Consider the following 19276-nt stretch of genomic DNA (forward strand, 5'->3'; position numbering starts at 1 on the left):
ATTATTAATTACGCAGGGCTGGGTTTTATGGCAGTATTTTTTAATATCGTGATAAAATATGTCGCGATATGCTTTTCTGATCATACTGTGAATATCAGTAGACTTCTAGAACACAGACTGCCCTCTATTATTAATATTATTAGTGTTATTAGTATTAGTATTAATAAGTGTGTTGATTGCGTCTCCTCCTATGCACTGTACGGGTAGCGTTTGTCCAGAATGGCTGGTGTCTGTCCGGCTCTTGTGCTGCTGAATGGCTGGTTGTTGGTGTTTTACAGTGAATCGGTTCATCAGTGTGTTAAGCGCCGTGTTTAAGTGCGCAACAGCGCCGCCAAGCGGGCGATGATATAATACATATGAAAATATACTAAAGAGCAGATTTGGTTCTTCCTAATGACTGAAGGTGTTTAGTCACTGCTGATCAGGAGAAGCGCAGCGTCTAGTGCAGCTCGGCTCAGACTGAGCGCTGATGTCCAGCTGAACGTCTTTATTATGAGGGAGACCGGATGCGCCGTGACTGTATCAGCAGGACTGCGGCTCTTCAGTAATAAGCCTTTTATAAGCTGTTAGTTTGATAGTTATACAGTATGTGTAGTTTGGGCACCTCAGTTTTTGACCGCTGCCCTGTGGGACACATGGCATGTCAACTTTACAGGAACTGAGGAACGTCGTAAGACGCACCTGGACGCTGGCCGGTAGTGAATGTGTCCCTTTCCCCCTGTAGGCAACTGTGGGACATCAGAGCCTGCAGTCTGAGCTTCAGCCAGCAGAGGGCAGATCAAGCAGAGAGGGAGAAGCAGTGAATCAGCAGAGAGACTGTGGCTCCAACAGTGAGAGCGTGGTAGGCTGATTAACACCCGCTGGCCACTTTATCAGAAACACCCACCTTCTGCTTCCGCTCACTGGCCACTTTATCAGAAACACCCACCTTGTGCTTCCACTCTCTGGCCACTTTATCAGAAACACCCACCTTCTGCTTCCACTCTCTGGCCACTTTATCAGAAACACCCACCTTCTGCTTCCACTCTCTGGCCACTTTATCAGAAACACCCACCTTCTGCTTCCACTCTCTGGCCACTTTATCAGAAACACCTACTGTCTGCTTCCACTCTCTGGCCACTTTATCAGAAACACCCACCTTCTGCTTCCACTCTCTGGCCACTTTATCAGAAACACCCACCTTCTGCTTCCACTCTCTGGCCACTTTATCAGAAACACCTACTGTCTGCTTCCACTCTCTGGCCACTTTATCAGAAACACCCACCTTCTGCTTCCACTCTCTGGCCACTTTATCAGAAACACCCACCTTCTGCTTCCACTCTCTGGCCACTTTATCAGAAACACCTACTGTCTGCTTCCACTCTCTGGCCACTTTATCAGAAACACCTACTGTCTGCTTCCACTCTCTGGCCACTTTATCAGAAACACCCACCTTGTGCTTCCGCTCACTGGCCACTTTATCAGAAACACCCACCTTCTGCTTCCACTCACTGGCCACTTTATCAGAAACACCTACTGTCTGCTTCCACTCACTGGCCACTTTATTAGAAACACCTACTGTCTGCTTCCACTCACTGGCCACTTTATCAGAAACACCTACTGTCTGCTTCCACTCACTGGCCACTTTATTAGAAACACCTACTGTCTGCTTCCACTCACTGGCCACTTTATCAGAAACACCCACCTTCTGCTTCCACTCTCTGGCCACTTTATCAGAAACACCTACTGTCTGCTTCCACTCTCTGGCCACTTTATCAGAAACACCCACCTTCTGCTTCCACTCTCTGGCCACTTTATCAGAAACACCCACCTTCTGCTTCCACTCTCTGGCCACTTTATCAGAAACACCTACTGTCTGCTTCCACTCTCTGGCCACTTTATCAGAAACACCCACCTTGTGCTTCCGCTCACTGGCCACTTTATCAGAAACACCCACCTTCTGCTTCCACTCACTGGCCACTTTATCAGAAACACCTACTGTCTGCTTCCACTCACTGGCCACTTTATTAGAAACACCTACTGTCTGCTTCCACTCACTGGCCACTTTATCAGAAACACCTACTGTCTGCTTCCACTCACTGGCCACTTTATTAGAAACACCTACTGTCTGCTTCCACTCACTGGCCACTTTATCAGAAACACCTACTGTCTGCTTCCACTCACTGGCCACTTTATCAGAAACACCTACTGTCTGCTTCCACTCTCTGGCCACTTTATCAGAAACACCCACCTTGTGCTTCCGCTCACTGGCCACTTTATCAGAAACACCCACCTTCTGCTTCCACTCACTGGCCACTTTATCAGAAACACCTACTGTCTGCTTCCGCTCACTGGCCACTTTATCAGAAACACCTACTGTCTGCTTCCTCTCACTGGCCACTTTATTAGAAACACCTACTGTCTGCTTCCACTCACTGGCCACTTTATCAGAAACACCTACTGTCTGCTTCCGCTCACTGGCCACTTTATCAGAAACACCTACTGTCTGCTTCCACTCACTGGCCACTTTATTAGAAACACCTACTGTCTGCTTCCGCTCACTGGCCACTTTATCAGAAACACCTACTGTCTGCTTCCGCTCACTGGCCACTTTATCAGAAACACCTACTGTCTGCTTCCGCTCACTGGCCACTTTATCAGAAACACCTACTGTCTGCTTCCGCTCACTGGCCACTTTATCAGAAACACCTACTGTCTGCTTCCGCTCACTGGCCACTTTATCAGAAACACCCACTGTCTGCTTCCGCTCACTGGCCACTTTATCAGAAACACCTACTGTCTGCTTCCACTCACTGGCCACTTTATTAGAAACACCTACTGTCTGCTTCCACTCACTGGCCACTTTATCAGAAACACCTACTGTCTGCTTCCACTCACTGGCCACTTTATTAGAAACACCTACTGTCTGCTTCCACTCACTGGCCACTTTATCAGAAACACCTACTGTCTGCTTCCACTCACTGGCCACTTTATCAGAAACACCTACTGTCTGCTTCCACTCTCTGGCCACTTTATCAGAAACACCCACCTTGTGCTTCCGCTCACTGGCCACTTTATCAGAAACACCCACCTTCTGCTTCCACTCACTGGCCACTTTATCAGAAACACCTACTGTCTGCTTCCTCTCACTGGCCACTTTATTAGAAACACCTACTGTCTGCTTCCACTCACTGGCCACTTTATCAGAAACACCTACTGTCTGCTTCCGCTCACTGGCCACTTTATCAGAAACACCTACTGTCTGCTTCCGCTCACTGGCCACTTTATTAGAAACACCTACTGTCTGCTTCCGCTCACTGGCCACTTTATCAGAAACACCTACTGTCTGCTTCCGCTCACTGGCCACTTTATCAGAAACACCTACTGTCTGCTTCCGCTCACTGGCCACTTTATCAGAAACACCTACTGTCTGCTTCCGCTCACTGGCCACTTTATCAGAAACACCTACTGTCTGCTTCCGCTCACTGGCCACTTTATCAGAAACACCTACTGTCTGCTTCCGCTCACTGGCCACTTTATCAGAAACACCTACTGTCTGCTTCCGCTCACTGGCCACTTTATTAGAAACACCTACTGTCTGCTTCCGCTCACTGGCCACTTTATTAGAAACACCTACTGTCTGCTTCCACTCACTGGCCACTTTATTAGAAACACCTACTGTCTGCTTCCACTCACTGGCCACTTTATTAGAAACACCTACTGTCTGCTTCCACTCACTGGCCACTTTATTAGAAACACCTACTGTCTGCTTCCACTCACTGGCCACTTTATCAGAAACACCTACTGTCTGCTTCCTCTCACTGGCCACTTTATCAGAAACACCTACTGTCTGCTTCCTCTCACTGGCCACTTTATCAGAAACACCTACTGTCTGCTTCCTCTCACTGGCCACTTTATCAGAAACACCTACTGTCTGCTTCCTCTCACTGGCCACTTTATCAGAAACACCTACTGTCTGCTTCCACTCACTGGCCACTTTATCAGAAACACCTACTGTCTGCTTCCACTCACTGGCCACTTTATCAGAAACACCTACTGTCTGCTTCCACTCACTGGCCACTTTATCAGAAACACCTACTGTCTGCTTCCACTCTCTGGCCACTTTATTAGAAACACCTACTGTCTGCTTCCACTCTCTGGCCACTTTATTAGAAACACCTACTGTCTGCTTCCGCTCACTGGCCACTTTATCAGAAACACCTACTGTCTGCTTCCACTCACTGGCCACTTTATTAGAAACACCTACTGTCTGCTTCCACTCACTGGCCACTTTATCAGAAACACCTACTGTCTGCTTCCACTCTCTGGCCACTTTATTAGAAACACCTACTGTCTGCTTCCACTCTCTGGCCACTTTATTAGAAACACCTACTGTCTGCTTCCGCTCACTGGCCACTTTATCAGAAACACCTACTGTCTGCTTCCACTCACTGGCCACTTTATTAGAAACACCTACTGTCTGCTTCCACTCACTGGCCACTTTATCAGAAACACCTACTGTCTGCTTCCACTCACTGGCCACTTTATTAGAAACACCTACTGTCTGCTTCCACTCACTGGCCACTTTATTAGAAACACCTACTGTCTGCTTCCACTCACTGGCCACTTTATTAGAAACACCTACTGTCTGCTTCCACTCACTGGCCACTTTATTAGAAACATCTACTGTCTGCTTCCACTCACTGGCCACTTTATCAGAAACACCTACTGTCTGCTTCCACTCACTGGCCACTTTATCAGAAACACCTACTGTCTGCTTCCACTCACTGGCCACTTTATCAGAAACACCTACTGTCTGCTTCCACTCTCTGGCCACTTTATTAGAAACACCTACTGTCTGCTTCCACTCTCTGGCCACTTTATTAGAAACACCTACTGTCTGCTTCCGCTCACTGGCCACTTTATCAGAAACACCTACTGTCTGCTTCCACTCACTGGCCACTTTATCAGAAACACCTACTGTCTGCTTCCACTCACTGGCCACTTTATTAGAAACACCTACTGTCTGCTTCCACTCACTGGCCACTTTATTAGAAACACCTACTGTCTGCTTCCACTCACTGGCCACTTTATTAGAAACACCTACTGTCTGCTTCCACTCACTGGCCACTTTATCAGAAACACCTACTGTCTGCTTCCTCTCACTGGCCACTTTATCAGAAACACCTACTGTCTGCTTCCACTCACTGGCCACTTTATTAGAAACACCTACTGTCTGCTTCCACTCACTGGCCACTTTATCAGAAACACCTACTGTCTGCTTCCACTCACTGGCCACTTTATCAGAAACACCTACTGTCTGCTTCCACTCACTGGCCACTTTATTAGAAACACCTACTGTCTGCTTCCACTCACTGGCCACTTTATTAGAAACACCTACTGTCTGCTTCCACTCACTGGCCACTTTATCAGAAACACCTACTGTCTGCTTCCACTCACTGGCCACTTTATCAGAAACACCTACTGTCTGCTTCCTCTCACTGGCCACTTTATTAGAAACACCTACTGTCTGCTTCCACTCACTGGCCACTTTATCAGAAACACCTACTGTCTGCTTCCGCTCACTGGCCACTTTATTAGAAACACCTACTGTCTGCTTCCGCTCACTGGCCACTTTATCAGAAACACCTACTGTCTGCTTCCGCTCACTGGCCACTTTATCAGAAACACCTACTGTCTGCTTCCTCTCACTGGCCACTTTATCAGAAACACCTACTGTCTGCTTCCACTCACTGGCCACTTTATCAGAAACACCTACTGTCTGCTTCCACTCACTGGCCACTTTATCAGAAACACCTACTGTCTGCTTCCACTCTCTGGCCACTTTATTAGAAACACCTACTGTCTGCTTCCACTCACTGGCCACTTTATCAGAAACACCTACTGTCTGCTTCCACTCACTGGCCACTTTATTAGAAACACCTACTGTCTGCTTCCTCTCACTGGCCACTTTATCAGAAACACCTACTGTCTGCTTCCACTCACTGGCCACTTTATCAGAAACACCTACTGTCTGCTTCCACTCACTGGCCACTTTATCAGAAACACCTACTGTCTGCTTCCACTCACTGGCCACTTTATCAGAAACACCTACTGTCTGCTTCCACTCACTGGCCACTTTATTAGAAACACCTACTGTCTGCTTCCTCTCACTGGCCACTTTATCAGAAACACCTACTGTCTGCTTCCACTCACTGGCCACTTTATCAGAAACACCTACTGTCTGCTTCCACTCACTGGCCACTTTATCAGAAACACCTACTGTCTGCTTCCACTCTCTGGCCACTTTATTAGAAACACCTACTGTCTGCTTCCACTCACTGGCCACTTTATCAGAAACAGTCTTTATCAGAGTGTAAGCTTTATTGCGACTGTGTGTCTCCAGCGTCTCTGTATGTTGTTGCCGCGTGCTAAAAGGTGGACGTGTCCTGGACTCTCTGTAGATGTCGGCGGTTGAGCAGGAGGCCCTGTTGGACGACATCACGTGTGTGGAAATGGAGAGCAACTCCGTGGATGAGGTGAGTCTTACTGTTTCATCGTGATGAGACGAGTGTTTGTTATGAAGACGGTGCTGTAATCCTGCTCTTCGCTGTCTGAAGGGGGAGATGGTGGCGTCTACGGAAATCTTCGGAGCCGATCCTTTACGAACTCTGGGAGAGATTCTAGCTTACTGTCAGGTACGAACGCCATCAAACACGCAGAGACCTGGCTGTGCTGATGTCACTTCCTGAATACTATTCATTTTCCTTAAAGGGCCCATGCCTGGAATATCTGGGAAAACCAAACGGTCCTCATGTTTTAAAATGAGAGTTGGATGTTATGCAGAAGAAGTCCGTGTGAGAAAACTAAACAGCTAAAACATCCAGTTGTGAACTCTGTTTTGTGACCTCACAAAACCACAACCCATTTTCATGCAGTCCTATTATGTTTGAATGCATTTGATGTATTTATTTGTTTTTCCTGTGTGAAAATAAGTAAAATAAGAAAATAATTAACTTATTATATAACATAATTTGCTGATTTGAACAAATAGACTGATATATATATATATAAAATCTCTAAAAGTGCCGTAACTTCTGCACAAGCTACACTTTATGTGTAATATTTTATTTCATGTGAAATTCAGCAATAAACAGTAACTGCGTATTAAAATTAGCAGTGCTCTGCTTTGGCCTGAGAGCTGCCAGTTCGGTCTACAGCAGTGTTTAAATATTGTTTAACTGTATCTTTTGCAACGAATGAGATCTTTGCTGGTTGAAGTTCAGTGAACGCTGTATTTTTCCCGTTGATTTAATTGGGAAGAACCGTTTTTAGGTAAAAATGTCAGTTTTACTTGCTGAAATTCTAATTATTCCTAATTCTGCTAATTATTATCTTTGGGGTGTCAATTTTCTCTATTGGAATTTTTTTTTTCCAAGTGCAAATTCATTTTTGACACCTAAGAATTGAAAGTTGTGCATTTACACACCGGAAACTGAGTTTATGTCGATGAAATGATGCAGGGATATAAAAATGGACACAAGTGGAGATGTGTGGTTTTTACTGGACAGCGACGAAATCTTAAGATGGTAATAAAATCCTGTTAATCTGAAGATGAACGCAGCTGTAATGTCTGTGTGGTCACTTCCTCCTCAGGTCATGTACGGAGCCATTCAGAAACTGGACGAGAAGTTAGAGCTGCTGCAGGCCAGAGTGACAAACATCCAGGCAGACCACCTGAGCCCACCAGTAAAAACTGCACCTGTACTTTGATTTATACTGTTTTTATATACATGTATAGTGTGTGTGACACATCCCTGCTGTCGGAACAAAACCTCGTTACTTCCCAACAGTAACTTTACTGGAGAAGAAAAATTCCTACTTTATTTTTAATGGAACCAGATTTTTTCCAAGTCATCTCAGGTCGTTTCTTTTGGTCCATTCGTTATAAAATTTACACACAATGGAAAGAACAACAGATTTTTAAAATGATGTCAAACATAATTTCCGACAGCAGACTGAACACGTTCTCTGCACATTTTGATGCACAGTTGCTGTTTATTTACTGAAGCAGGTTCACTGTAGAGAAAATTCATTCGTTTTCATTGAGAAAATAAACAGAACTTGTAGTCTCACCAGGAGGCGCCCAAACCTTTGCGTTTGTGTACAGGTTTGTCGGATGGATGCCGTAATTCCTCATTTAGTCACTTCATTTCAAACGTGTGCCGTGTCTTTATTTTTTTGTTTTTGTGTCCAAAAAATTGACAAAAAACAGGAAAAATCCATAGAATATTTCTTTTCTTTCCAAAAAAACGAGACTCTGCACAACAGCCACTTAAATAAACAATGAAATAAGTCCTGTTCTCTTTAGACTGAGACAGCATCTCTGCTCGTTTTGATTAGCTAAACATCTGAAATGATTCAGATAAAACTTCACCCAGCATTTGATGTCAGAGAGCTGAGCTATACTATACGTCTCTCTCTCTGTCTCTGTCTGTCTGTCTCTCTCTCTGTCTCTGTGTCTCTCTCTCTCTGTCTCTCTCTCTCTGTCTCTCTCTCTCTGTCTCTCTCTGTCTCTGTGTCTCTCTCTCTCTGTCTCTCTCTCTCTCTCTCTCTCTCTCTCTGTCTCTCTCTCTCTGTCTCTCTCTCTCTGTCTCTCTCTCTCTCTCTCTCTCTCTCTCTCTCTCTGTCTCTCTCTCTCTCTCTCTCTGTCTCTCTCTCAGCTTCATTCTGAAGTTGCCGATGTGGCCTCCAGTTTTCTGAACCTGCAGCGGCGCCTCAGCTCTCCTCCTCCGTCTCCTCCTGTGGAGGACATGAAGCCGGCCGTCTTCATTCAAACCCCAGAGATCCAGACGTTCTTCCAGCCAGCCTCCACCTCCGCAGTGTCCTCCCTCTCTGCTCACGCGCCGCCTCACACCATGAAGAAAATGATGCTCAAAAACCAGCTGAAAAAACCACAGCACCCCTACAGCCACACCATCAGCCCAGCAGAGCACACAGGTGAAAACCTGCTGAACCTCATTTAATCCGCTTCAGTGCGAGATGGTTCAGACGTCTTTACAGTGGTGGCGATGGGAACCAGGCGTCGCCATGACGACAACACAGATATAGACACTTTACTCACCATCCAGAACCACCAGAGAACCTACACAAGTCTTCTGAGCTTATATGGAAAGCTGATGGTAAAATTATGGAAGCCGACGCCAAAGAGCTGTTGCTATAATTTTCTGGATTGTTATCTTGAGATCAAGACAACTATCTTCAGATCACACGATAATTAACTCAATATCTCAAGATGGTTAGTTTTGCTATCTTGAGAAGTTAATTATCTCGAGATGACAATCCACACAATTATAACTGCCTCATGGCCGCTCTGGGCTTCCGTATCACACAGTGATGCATCTGAAAACGTTTCTTTGAGGAAAACTTGTTTTTAGGCCAAGAGCTTCTCAAAATGATAAACCATTTCACTGTGAGGAGCTTTCAGAGGGGGACGTCTGGTTCCCATCACCACCACTGTGAGCAGCGCTGACTCAGTAAGTTTCACTTACACAAGTTTCGGCAGAGAGTTTCACACCAAACGACTCGGTTTAACCATTAAATCGGGCAGAAAATAACACCTACACTTACTGTGAACGTGTAAATTCTGCAGTTTTAGAGTGAGGAACCGAGGCACCGACCCAAGAAGAGCAAGAATATCTGCATAAAAATGTGTACCCTCCTCACAACACATCACTTTAATGACTGTAGTGTTATGTTATAAATCATTTATAAAGAATTGATAACATTTATTAGGGCAACAGAGTTTAAAGGTTGCTCACGGGTGTTAAATTAAAAAGTTAAAAACTCAGTTTTAAATCAATAAACATGGCAAAAAATGCACCTAACACAGTTTCTCTGAAATGCAGTCGAGCAGCCAAGACTGAAGTTTTCTATTAAGAAAATTGGCACCGTGCAAACGGCATCACCCAGCGTCTCCCGGCTGTGATCTGTTTTGCCGCAGGCGGCGAGAGGTTCATCCTCCCCATCCCGTTCCTGAGGAAGGCCAGCACCATGCCCAAACCCACGTCCGCCGCCCGCTTCCTCCTGCGCAGCATCTTCTCCCACCAGGAGCTCGTGCAGGGCAGCACCAAAGGGGACCCGGCCAAAGGCCTGAACATGCTCGACCCGAACAAGATCAGCGCCATACAAGGCGAGTACCACACTCACATCATCTGTAGCAGCTGATCACCACCTTCAAATGATACTGCTAATCGCCAGTGCACTACACTGTTAGAACTAAAGGTTCTATGCAGGTACATTTTTCCTTCATCAAGGTACGAAGTGTAATTGTTCCCTCAAAAGGTCCAGCAGTGGCTTTCAGGTCTGATGGTGCACCTTAAGCTTTTCCAGGTGGAAAGTTGGTATTTGTACCTTTTCATAACCGAATGTTTTAAATCAGAGCAGTAGAATAAAAGCCTGGAGGCGAGGCGAGGCGTGTGGAGTCAGTCCAGCTTAGAACAGATCATTTCAGTGGATTACGGTTCAGTTATGTTCCCTGACTAAAGGCACTGAGATGGACCCTTGAGGGCTCCACCCCAGTGACAGGAGGAGCACTGCCCCAGTAGCCACGTTTACATGCAGTCCATGTAAACGCCTCAGTCGGAATAGTCTAGTCCAATCGAGGCCATTCGGAATACTACTTCTATCTGATTGAAGGAGGTGGGTAATCCTGTAAATAACCCGTCAAATAGAAGAATGTCTGTGTAAACGCCTGAATCCGATTACATTCCCTATCGGAAAGTTTATAACGTTCAGCACGGCGGAGCAGAAACTGGTCTGCAGAGGAGACGAAGTTCATGCTCTGATCTTTAAAAGACGGCGGTGGGACGGACGTCCAGCTTATGTGTCCCAGAACACGACGTCTTCCTCTCGGCCTTCTTTAATAAGGACGTGTGAAGGACGTTTTCCTGAGTCTGACGTCATTTTAAAGCAGTTAAAAACACAATCACTGCTCACTGCTGCTCATCTCACTCTGACTGGACCTCACGTGATGCTGGTTGTCATGGTAACATCTACACCAAATGGTTCTCTGCACCGTTTTGGATTGGATTACTTGTAGTGGGCATGTAAACTGAGATTTCCATCAGATTGTTGAGTAGAGTGAGGATAAACACCTCAGTCGGAATCTGTAATCGGATTGTGTTCAGTCAGATTGGAGAAAATCTTTGCGTGTAGACACAGACACTGACCGGCTACCTTTATTTGAGTGTTTAGGTTGAACAATGTTGGAATAGTCCAAAAGAGCTTTACCACAAACCACTGGGAACATCATATGCAGTCAGATGTGCGGAGTCACTGAGTGAGACTCCACATTCGTCTACATCTGTCACCTCAGTCTGGATAAGAGTGTCTGCCACATGCCATTAATGCTTTTAGCATCTTTCCACAGAGTGGCTGCAGAAGAGGTACCCCAAACACGACCTGGGCGACAAGGGCAAAGACTGGAGGGCCTGTCTGACCGTCATGAACAAAGGAGCCAGGTACATCCGGCAGATGGACAAGAAACGCAACGTGAGGAACGTCCAGGGTGTGAACGCTGGCTCAAGACTCGCTCTGGGTTCATCTTCACTTGATTTCAAAATTGTGAGCTCACCTTTGTATTTAAATCCTTTTGCCCCAACAAATATATTTAATTATCACTATGTAATAAATGATTTATAAACAATTAAAGGGAGTGTGGAGGGCATGCAGATTTAGGTGGACATGGGTCGGTGCTTCGGTTCTACAATTGGAGTAAAAAGAATCTTTCAATGCTCACATACGTTTCAGAAATTCTTAGTATTTGGTGGTGTCCTCCTTTTTGCTTTGATGGCACTGGAACTGGCATGAACTCCACCAGTTTGTGCGAAAGCCACCGATGAGCAGATCGAATCCACATGAGTCGTCTGAACATGAGGCTCAGCGGAAGAGAAATCAGTCTGACCTTTCTGCTGAGAAGCTGCTTCAGTTGGAATAGAGGCCGGAAAACAGCTGGATTTGAAATATTTCTTCTTTGTTTTACTTGTTTGCTTTAACCTTTTTCAAAATCCTGAGACATTCTTTTATTTCCAGGTTTAAATGAAAATGTTCTCAGATTTTTTCGCTTTATAATCCGATAACTGCAGAAAATCAGATTTTGTCAGTAATCTGATCAAAGTGTTTACATGCACTTGAGTAAACAGATAACGGGGAAACTCCAGGTCTACAGGAGTCAGACAGTAATCAGATAACGGGGAAACTCCAGGTCTACAGGAGTCAGACAGTAATCAGATAACGGGGAAACTCCAGGTCTACATGAGTCAGACAGTAATCAGATAATGGGGAAACTCCAGGTCTACATGAATCAGACAGTAATCAGATAATGGGGAAACTCCAGGTCCAGATGAGTCAGACAGTAATCAGATAATGGGGAAACTCCAGATCTACAGGAGTCAGACAGTAATCAGATAACGGGGAAACTCCAGGTCTACATGAGTCAGACAGTAATCAGATAACGGGGAAACTCCAGGTCTACATGAGTCAGACAGTAATCAGATAACGGGGAAACTCCAGGTCTACATGAGTCAGACAGTAATCAGATAACGGGGAAACTCCAGGTCTACAGGAGTCAGACAGTAATCAGATAATGGGGAAACTCCAGGTCTACAGGAGTCAGACAGTAATCAGATAATGGGGAAACTCCAGGTCTACAGGAGTCAGACAGTAATCAGATAATGGGGAAACTCCAGGTCTACATGAGTCAGACAGTAATCAGATAATGGGGAAACTCCAGGTCTACATGAGTCAGACAGTAATCAGATAACGGGGAAACTACCGTCTGACTCATGTAGACCTGGAATCAGATAACGGGGAAACTCCAGGTCCACATGAGTCAGACAGTAATCAGATAACGGGGAAACTCCAGGTCTACACGAGTCAGACAGTAATCAGATAACGGGGAAACTCCAGGTCTACACGAGTCAGACAGTAATCAGATAATGGGGAAACTCCAGGTCTACAGGAGTCAGACAGTAATCAGATAATGGGGAAACTCCAGGTCTACAGGAGTCAGACAGTAATCAGATAATGGGGAAACTCCAGGTCTACAGGAGTCAGACAGTAATCAGATAACGGGGAAACTCCAGGTCTACATGAGTCAGACAGTAATCAGATAACGGGGAAACTCCAGGTCTACATGAGTCAGACAGTAATCAGATAATGGGGAAACTCCAGGTCTACATGAGTCAGACAGTAATCAGATAATGGGGAAACTCCAGGTCTACATGAGTCAGACAGTAATCAGATAATGGGGAAACTCCAGGTCTACAGGAGTCAGACAGTAATCAGATAATGGGGAAACTCCAGGTCTACAGGAGTCAGACAGTAATCAGATAACGGGGAAACTCCAGGTCTACAGGAGTCAGACAGTAATCAGATAACGGGGAAACTCCAGGTCCACATGAGTCAGACAGTAATCAGATAATGGGGAAACTCCAGGTCTACAGGAGTCAGACAGTAATCAGATAATGGGGAAACTCCAGGTCTACAGGAGTCAGACAGTAATCAGATAATGGGGAAACTCCAGGTCTACAGGAGTCAGACAGTAATCAGATTTCTGCTTTACAACCAGCCGATAAACTCACAGAAGACGACGCGACGTTAACGTAACGTAAAACTCAAACTGCGACTTTTTTATCCTTCTTTAAATTTAAATCCTTCATTAAGTCAAGCATGTTTTTTGTTTCAGCTGCTCGCTTATTTCCAATTCGCACACGCTCAGACTGAGAAAGGGGAAAGAAATCAGAGTGAGAGTCACAGCACTGAGAAATCTGATCACTGAGCTAAAATTAAGCCTCTATCAGATTTCTAGATCTAAGGAATCAAAGTGAGAGTCACAGTAAGTTACTCAGCTGGTTCTAAACATTTTCCACGCTCGAGCTCTTCCTCTGTATTTTAACAGTCAACACTGACGAGTCCAAACGCAGACGAACAGCCCAGATCTGCTTCCCCGGTTTCCCACATGGAGCCGCAGCCGACGGCGGAGATCGACGTGGAGCTTTCAGACAGCGACCACGACGACCTGCGGGGGCAGAACCTGCTGACCAGCACATTCAGAGCCGAGTCTGATCCAGAGAGAAGCACTGACAACGAAGAGTTGTCTGACCAAGAGGACCACGGTGAGCGTAGAACCTTAAACAGGGTTCTTCAGTAATGAAAGTAGTTCTATACAGAACCATGAGAACTCGGAACCCTTTGTATGATTGGGTTGAATCATGAAATGGTTCTTCAAATTGATGAATATAAGGGTTCCATACAGCACCAGAAAGGGTTCTGATGTTGTTACAATGGCAAGCTTGATGTAACACAAGAACCCATTTTGGTGCTATATAGAACCATTTTCCATCAGTCTGAAGAACGCTTTCACAAGGCAAAGAACCCTTTAGTAAAGAAAATGGTTTTATATAGAACTGTGGACACTCAAATAACCCTTTGCATGAAACACCGATATTTAAAATATTGTACTTTTATTATATTTATTATTATTTTAAGTTCTAAAATTAGTTTTTCCTCTTTTTTTTTACTGAATCTGAAGTGTACCTGGGTTGTCCAGACCGAGGCGTGAAGGTGCCCCAGTACGCCATGTACACAGCCTGGCAGCGGCCCAACGCTCCCCTCGTCGCTCGCTACCTCGTCAAGTTCATCTTCCCAGAGGACGTGCTCGTGCGGAGCAACGTGTACGGGAACGCCGAGTACGGCATGGAGCCGCTGGACCACAACAAGATCACAGCGCTGAGGGGTAAGACGACACAGTCCACCCACAAACACACACTTTGTCTAAGCCACTTATCCTCCTGGGTTACAGGGGTGAGGAGAAAATCCCTGGACAGGCTGCCAGTCCGTCACAGGGCAGACACACAGACTCACACCTATGGGCAACACAGACAGGATGCTGGTCGCCCGGCCGGGGAATCGAACCCAGACCCTTCTTGCTTGTCCAGTTCAGGAGCCCCGTCGAAGCTCACCAACTCCTGCGTTTCACAAGTGCCCACTGCTCATTCATCATTACTCGTTTAGGGCGCGCTCGTCCTCGTAGGTTAGCCTCAGTTAGAGGGGCAGAGGTACGCAGGTCCTTTATTCAAGTGAAAGTATTTCAAATGAAAATACTCAAATACTATAAATGTAGAAGTAGTTTACATTTTTAATCAAGTGCAATGTTCCTAGATATACTTACAATAAACGTAATAAAAACCGAAGTAAATCAGTTTTTATTCTGTTATTATTTAGTATTTACTGTGTTAATTAGATGTACAAAACCATGAAACTGAGTAACTAATGGTTTATGCTAGTTGGTGTTTTTGTACAGTATATGCCAAGTTTTATTTATTTTTTTTAAACCAAACTTTTCTTATAAGTAAGGCGAGGAACGGGCATTACATTTCTGACATATTTACTCCGTCCACAGTTTGCACCCTGACTCACCACTACGGCTTTCTTGGAATTCTATGGCTTATTAGCTCCTCCTTGATTTCACATCCAGTAAGATATTGGTTTACTAACAAATGATCGGAGTTGCTGGATTGGACAACAAAACCAAACCAGATAACAAAACAAAAAACATCTGGTTTGAAAACAGTGAGTAGAAAATAATTTTCACTTTAAAGTGTAGCGAGTAAATATTAAAAGTAAAAAAGTATCAACTGACCATCATTATTATACACGCGCAGTGGGTAGCACTGTCGGCTCAGAGCGAGAAGGGTCTGGGTTCAGTTCCCCGGCCGGGCAGCCGGAGTCTCTTCTGAGTTTGTATGTTTCTCCGTGTCAGTGTGGGGTCAGTCAGGCTAGCTGGCGATAGTAAATTGCCCCTAGATGCGAGTGTTTGTGCTGTGACGGACTGCCGGCCTGTTCAGAGTGTTTCCCGTCTTCCACCCACTGACCCCGCCCCCCACAACCCAGGAGGATAAGTGGCTCAGTTATCGTTTATATGTGCATAACATTCAGTGGGGTCCAAATGTCAGAGAGCCAAATGTGGTATTTTTCTTTTAAACCTGCAAATAAACAGCAGAACGTTTTACGATCTTGAAATTTTAAAACAAAGTTGAGACAAAATTCTGAGGATTTTGGAAATTGACCATGTTAAAGGCTTTTGTATTAAAAAAGTGTTTATTTTTGAGTCTCATCTCTTCTGGTGAAGCTCGTGTTCAGACGACTCTCCCAGTGGATCTGATCTGCTGATCAGAAGCTGTTGCACAAACTTGATTGGTCAAACGAGCATGTTCTTACTGAGGGGGGAAAAACTGGACACGGAAAAATTCTGAATATGCGAATATGGGGTGATTCAAAATGACCTTTCCCTTAGAAGTCACTGCAGAACAACGCAGTGGACTGTAAATGGTTTAAATGAGCATAAAGTTTATGTAAATTTACATTATGAACCTCCTCCAGCTGTACAGACATCAACGCCACAGTCAAACTCATCCCATACGCGACTGAGGTGCAATCACGGCTTCCTCGGTGCGATTTCGGAGATCATCCGGCGCTGTGGAGCTTCACTGCCCACAAAAGTCACACTGCACTGTTATGACCGATTCACTGTTGTTGAAGTGGACAGCGCCAAACGCTTTCTGCTCAGGGGTCTCCATCTCCTCTCAGACTGAAGGGAGCCAGTCAGAAACACCACAACTCCCTCTTTCAATTGGATTGTGATTGGTTCCTATAGGCGCCTCACGATTGGGGAAAAAAGGGGCATTATAATCCGGATTAAATCGATTCACCCTGTACTTTTACTTAAGACAGCAATGCAAAATAAGCATTTTCCAAATACAAGTGGGGTCCGAAAGTCTGAGACCACTGCACACCAGTTTGCTTTGGCGTTCGGTCAGTTCAGTCATTTCTGGGCAAGTTCTGCCGCTGAAGTTGCCACTAATGTTCCCTCACGCTGGAGTGCAGCCCAGTTTGGTCAGCAATTTTTTCGGTTCAGTGGGCCTGCTTGAGCCGGAAAATCTCCAAACTGTGCTGGACCGAGGCTCTCTGGAACCGCAGCTGGACAGCCCTGGGTTTGGCGCCTGTGTGTAAATGCAGTGCTAACTGAACACTGAGGGGTTAGAACCAGAGACAAAAAACCCAAAACCCTGACTTAACTGACAAACTCCTGTTTCCTCCCTCCCCCTGCTCTCCACCTAGAGTATCTCTGCGAGCGCTTTCCTCAGATGAAGCTGGAGGAGGACGGTCACGACTGGAAGGCGTGTGTGGACGCCATCAACAGCTGCATCCGAAAGACCAGACACAAGTGCAAGAAGCTTAGCCGCTGACCGGCAACACTGTGGAGACGAGATGCAAGCAAGTGCTCCAGAACCTTCACCGACCAGTAGCTTGGTTCGAGAGTGACGCCTCACTTTCGAGTGCAGGGAAGGTGAAACCGCTTCACGGCCTCGAGGATCATTTCCGTATAACGAGCTGCGACGCTGCTGCAGAAAGACCGAGGTCATGTTCACTGTCTAGACCAACTTTCCTATGCATTTCAATTTCATTTAATGCTTAAAGAAATAGATACAGAACTGAGCAAAAGCATTTATTTTTCCTTTATTTGCAAATAGAAACACTAGCACATTCCGTGAGTACACTTTTGATTCTGAATTAAAAATATGTAAAAAGGAAAGCGCCTCAGTTTTTCTTGAATTCATACAGTCTGAAGATTAAGCACCTTTAGGATCTGAAAAACAGAAAGAAAAACAAACGAAGGCAACAGAACAAAAACCCACCCATGACGGCTCACAATCAAGAGCAGGACCCTCTTTACTGTCGTAGATGCGGCCGACTGAATCGGAGGTAGAGCAGCAGGAAGCCGAGTTCACGTTAAACTGAGTTACACACGTTTTGGCTGGGAGGGCCGTCTAGAACCGCAGACTCTGAAGGAACCGCATGCACATACCCACCAGTCCGTTCAGGGGGCCATCGTGTGTGGACAGTGTGAATATCTGCCTCCTCTTGGTATTTAAATGTACTCGTGGTTTGGGTTTACAGTGCCTGCAGAACTGGCCCATGGCTCTCCTCTGAGGAGATGCTGTAGTGCTTGATGTAGGATTGCGGCTGCGGTCGGCGTGAAGGTCACTCCGCGTCCACACGTGGGGACGTCCCCTGAAACGAGAGCATCGATCTGTATTGGGTTTTTTTTGTTGACTAGGTGCTCCAATGAAAACCTGAAGGGCCTTTCCTTTGTTTTATTTCCTTTGCTTTTTTTTAATGAATAAAAGTTTGATATTCAAATATCATATTTTATAATATGATATTTTAATAAACACCATTCACTCCACTTTAACATATACAGAGGAAAACTGCAAAAAAAACTTATTTATTTACACACACACCCTACTTTTAATGTGTCAATGGAACCAGAGATTTGTCAAAGTTGGTTTGGGCCATTTATTTTGGTCCATTCTTAATGAAGTTACACACAAAGTAAAGGACAATAAGCTTGTTTTCAAATTACGTCAAAACAGAAAAGAAAAAAAACTTTTCTTCTGAAAACTTCATATTTATGAGGGATAAAGAGGCTTGATTAAATTAATAAATGAATCATCTTTTAACCTACACAAACATTGACTTTAACCAGCGCTGCTCCTCTAAAAAACAGGAACACACGTTTCCGATAATGCCGAGGGGCTTTTGGGGCGGATACTTGATCGGTCTGTTTAAAATAGTTTTGTCTAATAAATATCAAGTATTGAAATGATCATGAAAGGTTTAAGAAATCGAAGAGTAAATCGCACGCAAATGGATATTTAAGAATCACGAGATGTCTTAACTGGACGCTCCTCCAGAGGGCAGTGAAGAGCCGGCGTTCCACGTTTTGCTCAGTTTCTCATCTGTTTAATCCTGCATTCTTTTTTTTTTGGCTTAAAAATCAACCCAAACCAACCTGAAATGGATTTCGCAGAAGGAAGTCAGTTACAGAACTGAGTGACTGGCCCTTTAAATCAGTTACAGAACTGAGTGACTGGCTCTTTAAATCAGTTACAGAACTGAGGGACTGGCCCTTTAATCAGTTACAGAACTGAGGGACTGGCCCTTTAATCAGTTACCGTGCCTGGTGTGGTCACTCCACACCAAAACAGGTCCTACTCTATTAGGAAAAGCTCGGGGAGCAGCAGCTGAGCTCTACTCAGGGGACAAACGTTTGTTTTGACCAGGCGCGTGTGACGGCCTCGACAGTGACGGGTCACGCTTTAACTCAGGAACCTGGTAATGAGTAACCCGAGATCTGCAGCTCTGCCTGGAAGCGTGTCGGCGGTCGTACCTC

The 19276-nt window shown here is 45.2% G+C and overlaps 1 protein-coding gene across 5 annotated transcripts in view; it reads left to right on the forward strand.

Annotated features, from left to right (window-relative positions):
* The window catches only part of LOC108440002 (BEN domain-containing protein 2), a 19263-nt gene extending 1545 nt beyond the window's left edge, over positions 1-17718 (forward strand). The window contains exons 2-11 of one of the 5 annotated variants that reach the window (XM_037541551.1): positions 725-841; positions 6386-6518; positions 6600-6677; positions 7636-7743; positions 8703-8979; positions 9983-10171; positions 11411-11604; positions 13940-14156; positions 14573-14776; positions 17161-17718. In XM_037541551.1, the coding sequence (XP_037397448.1) occupies positions 6444-6518; positions 6600-6677; positions 7636-7743; positions 8703-8979; positions 9983-10171; positions 11411-11604; positions 13940-14156; positions 14573-14776; positions 17161-17288 (1470 nt within the window). In that variant the 5' untranslated portion in view covers positions 725-841; positions 6386-6443 and the 3' untranslated portion in view covers positions 17289-17718. The remainder of the gene's footprint in view (positions 1-724; positions 842-6385; positions 6519-6599; positions 6678-7635; positions 7744-8702; positions 8980-9982; positions 10172-11410; positions 11605-13939; positions 14157-14572; positions 14777-17160) is intronic. The other 4 variants (XM_037541552.1, XM_037541550.1, XM_037541554.1 and 1 more) reach the window with 4 other exon arrangements.
* The last annotated feature ends 1558 nt before the right edge of the window (positions 17719-19276 follow it).

Source organism: Pygocentrus nattereri, chromosome 9, assembly GCF_015220715.1.
Source record: "Pygocentrus nattereri isolate fPygNat1 chromosome 9, fPygNat1.pri, whole genome shotgun sequence".
NCBI lineage: Eukaryota > Metazoa > Chordata > Actinopteri > Characiformes > Serrasalmidae > Pygocentrus > Pygocentrus nattereri.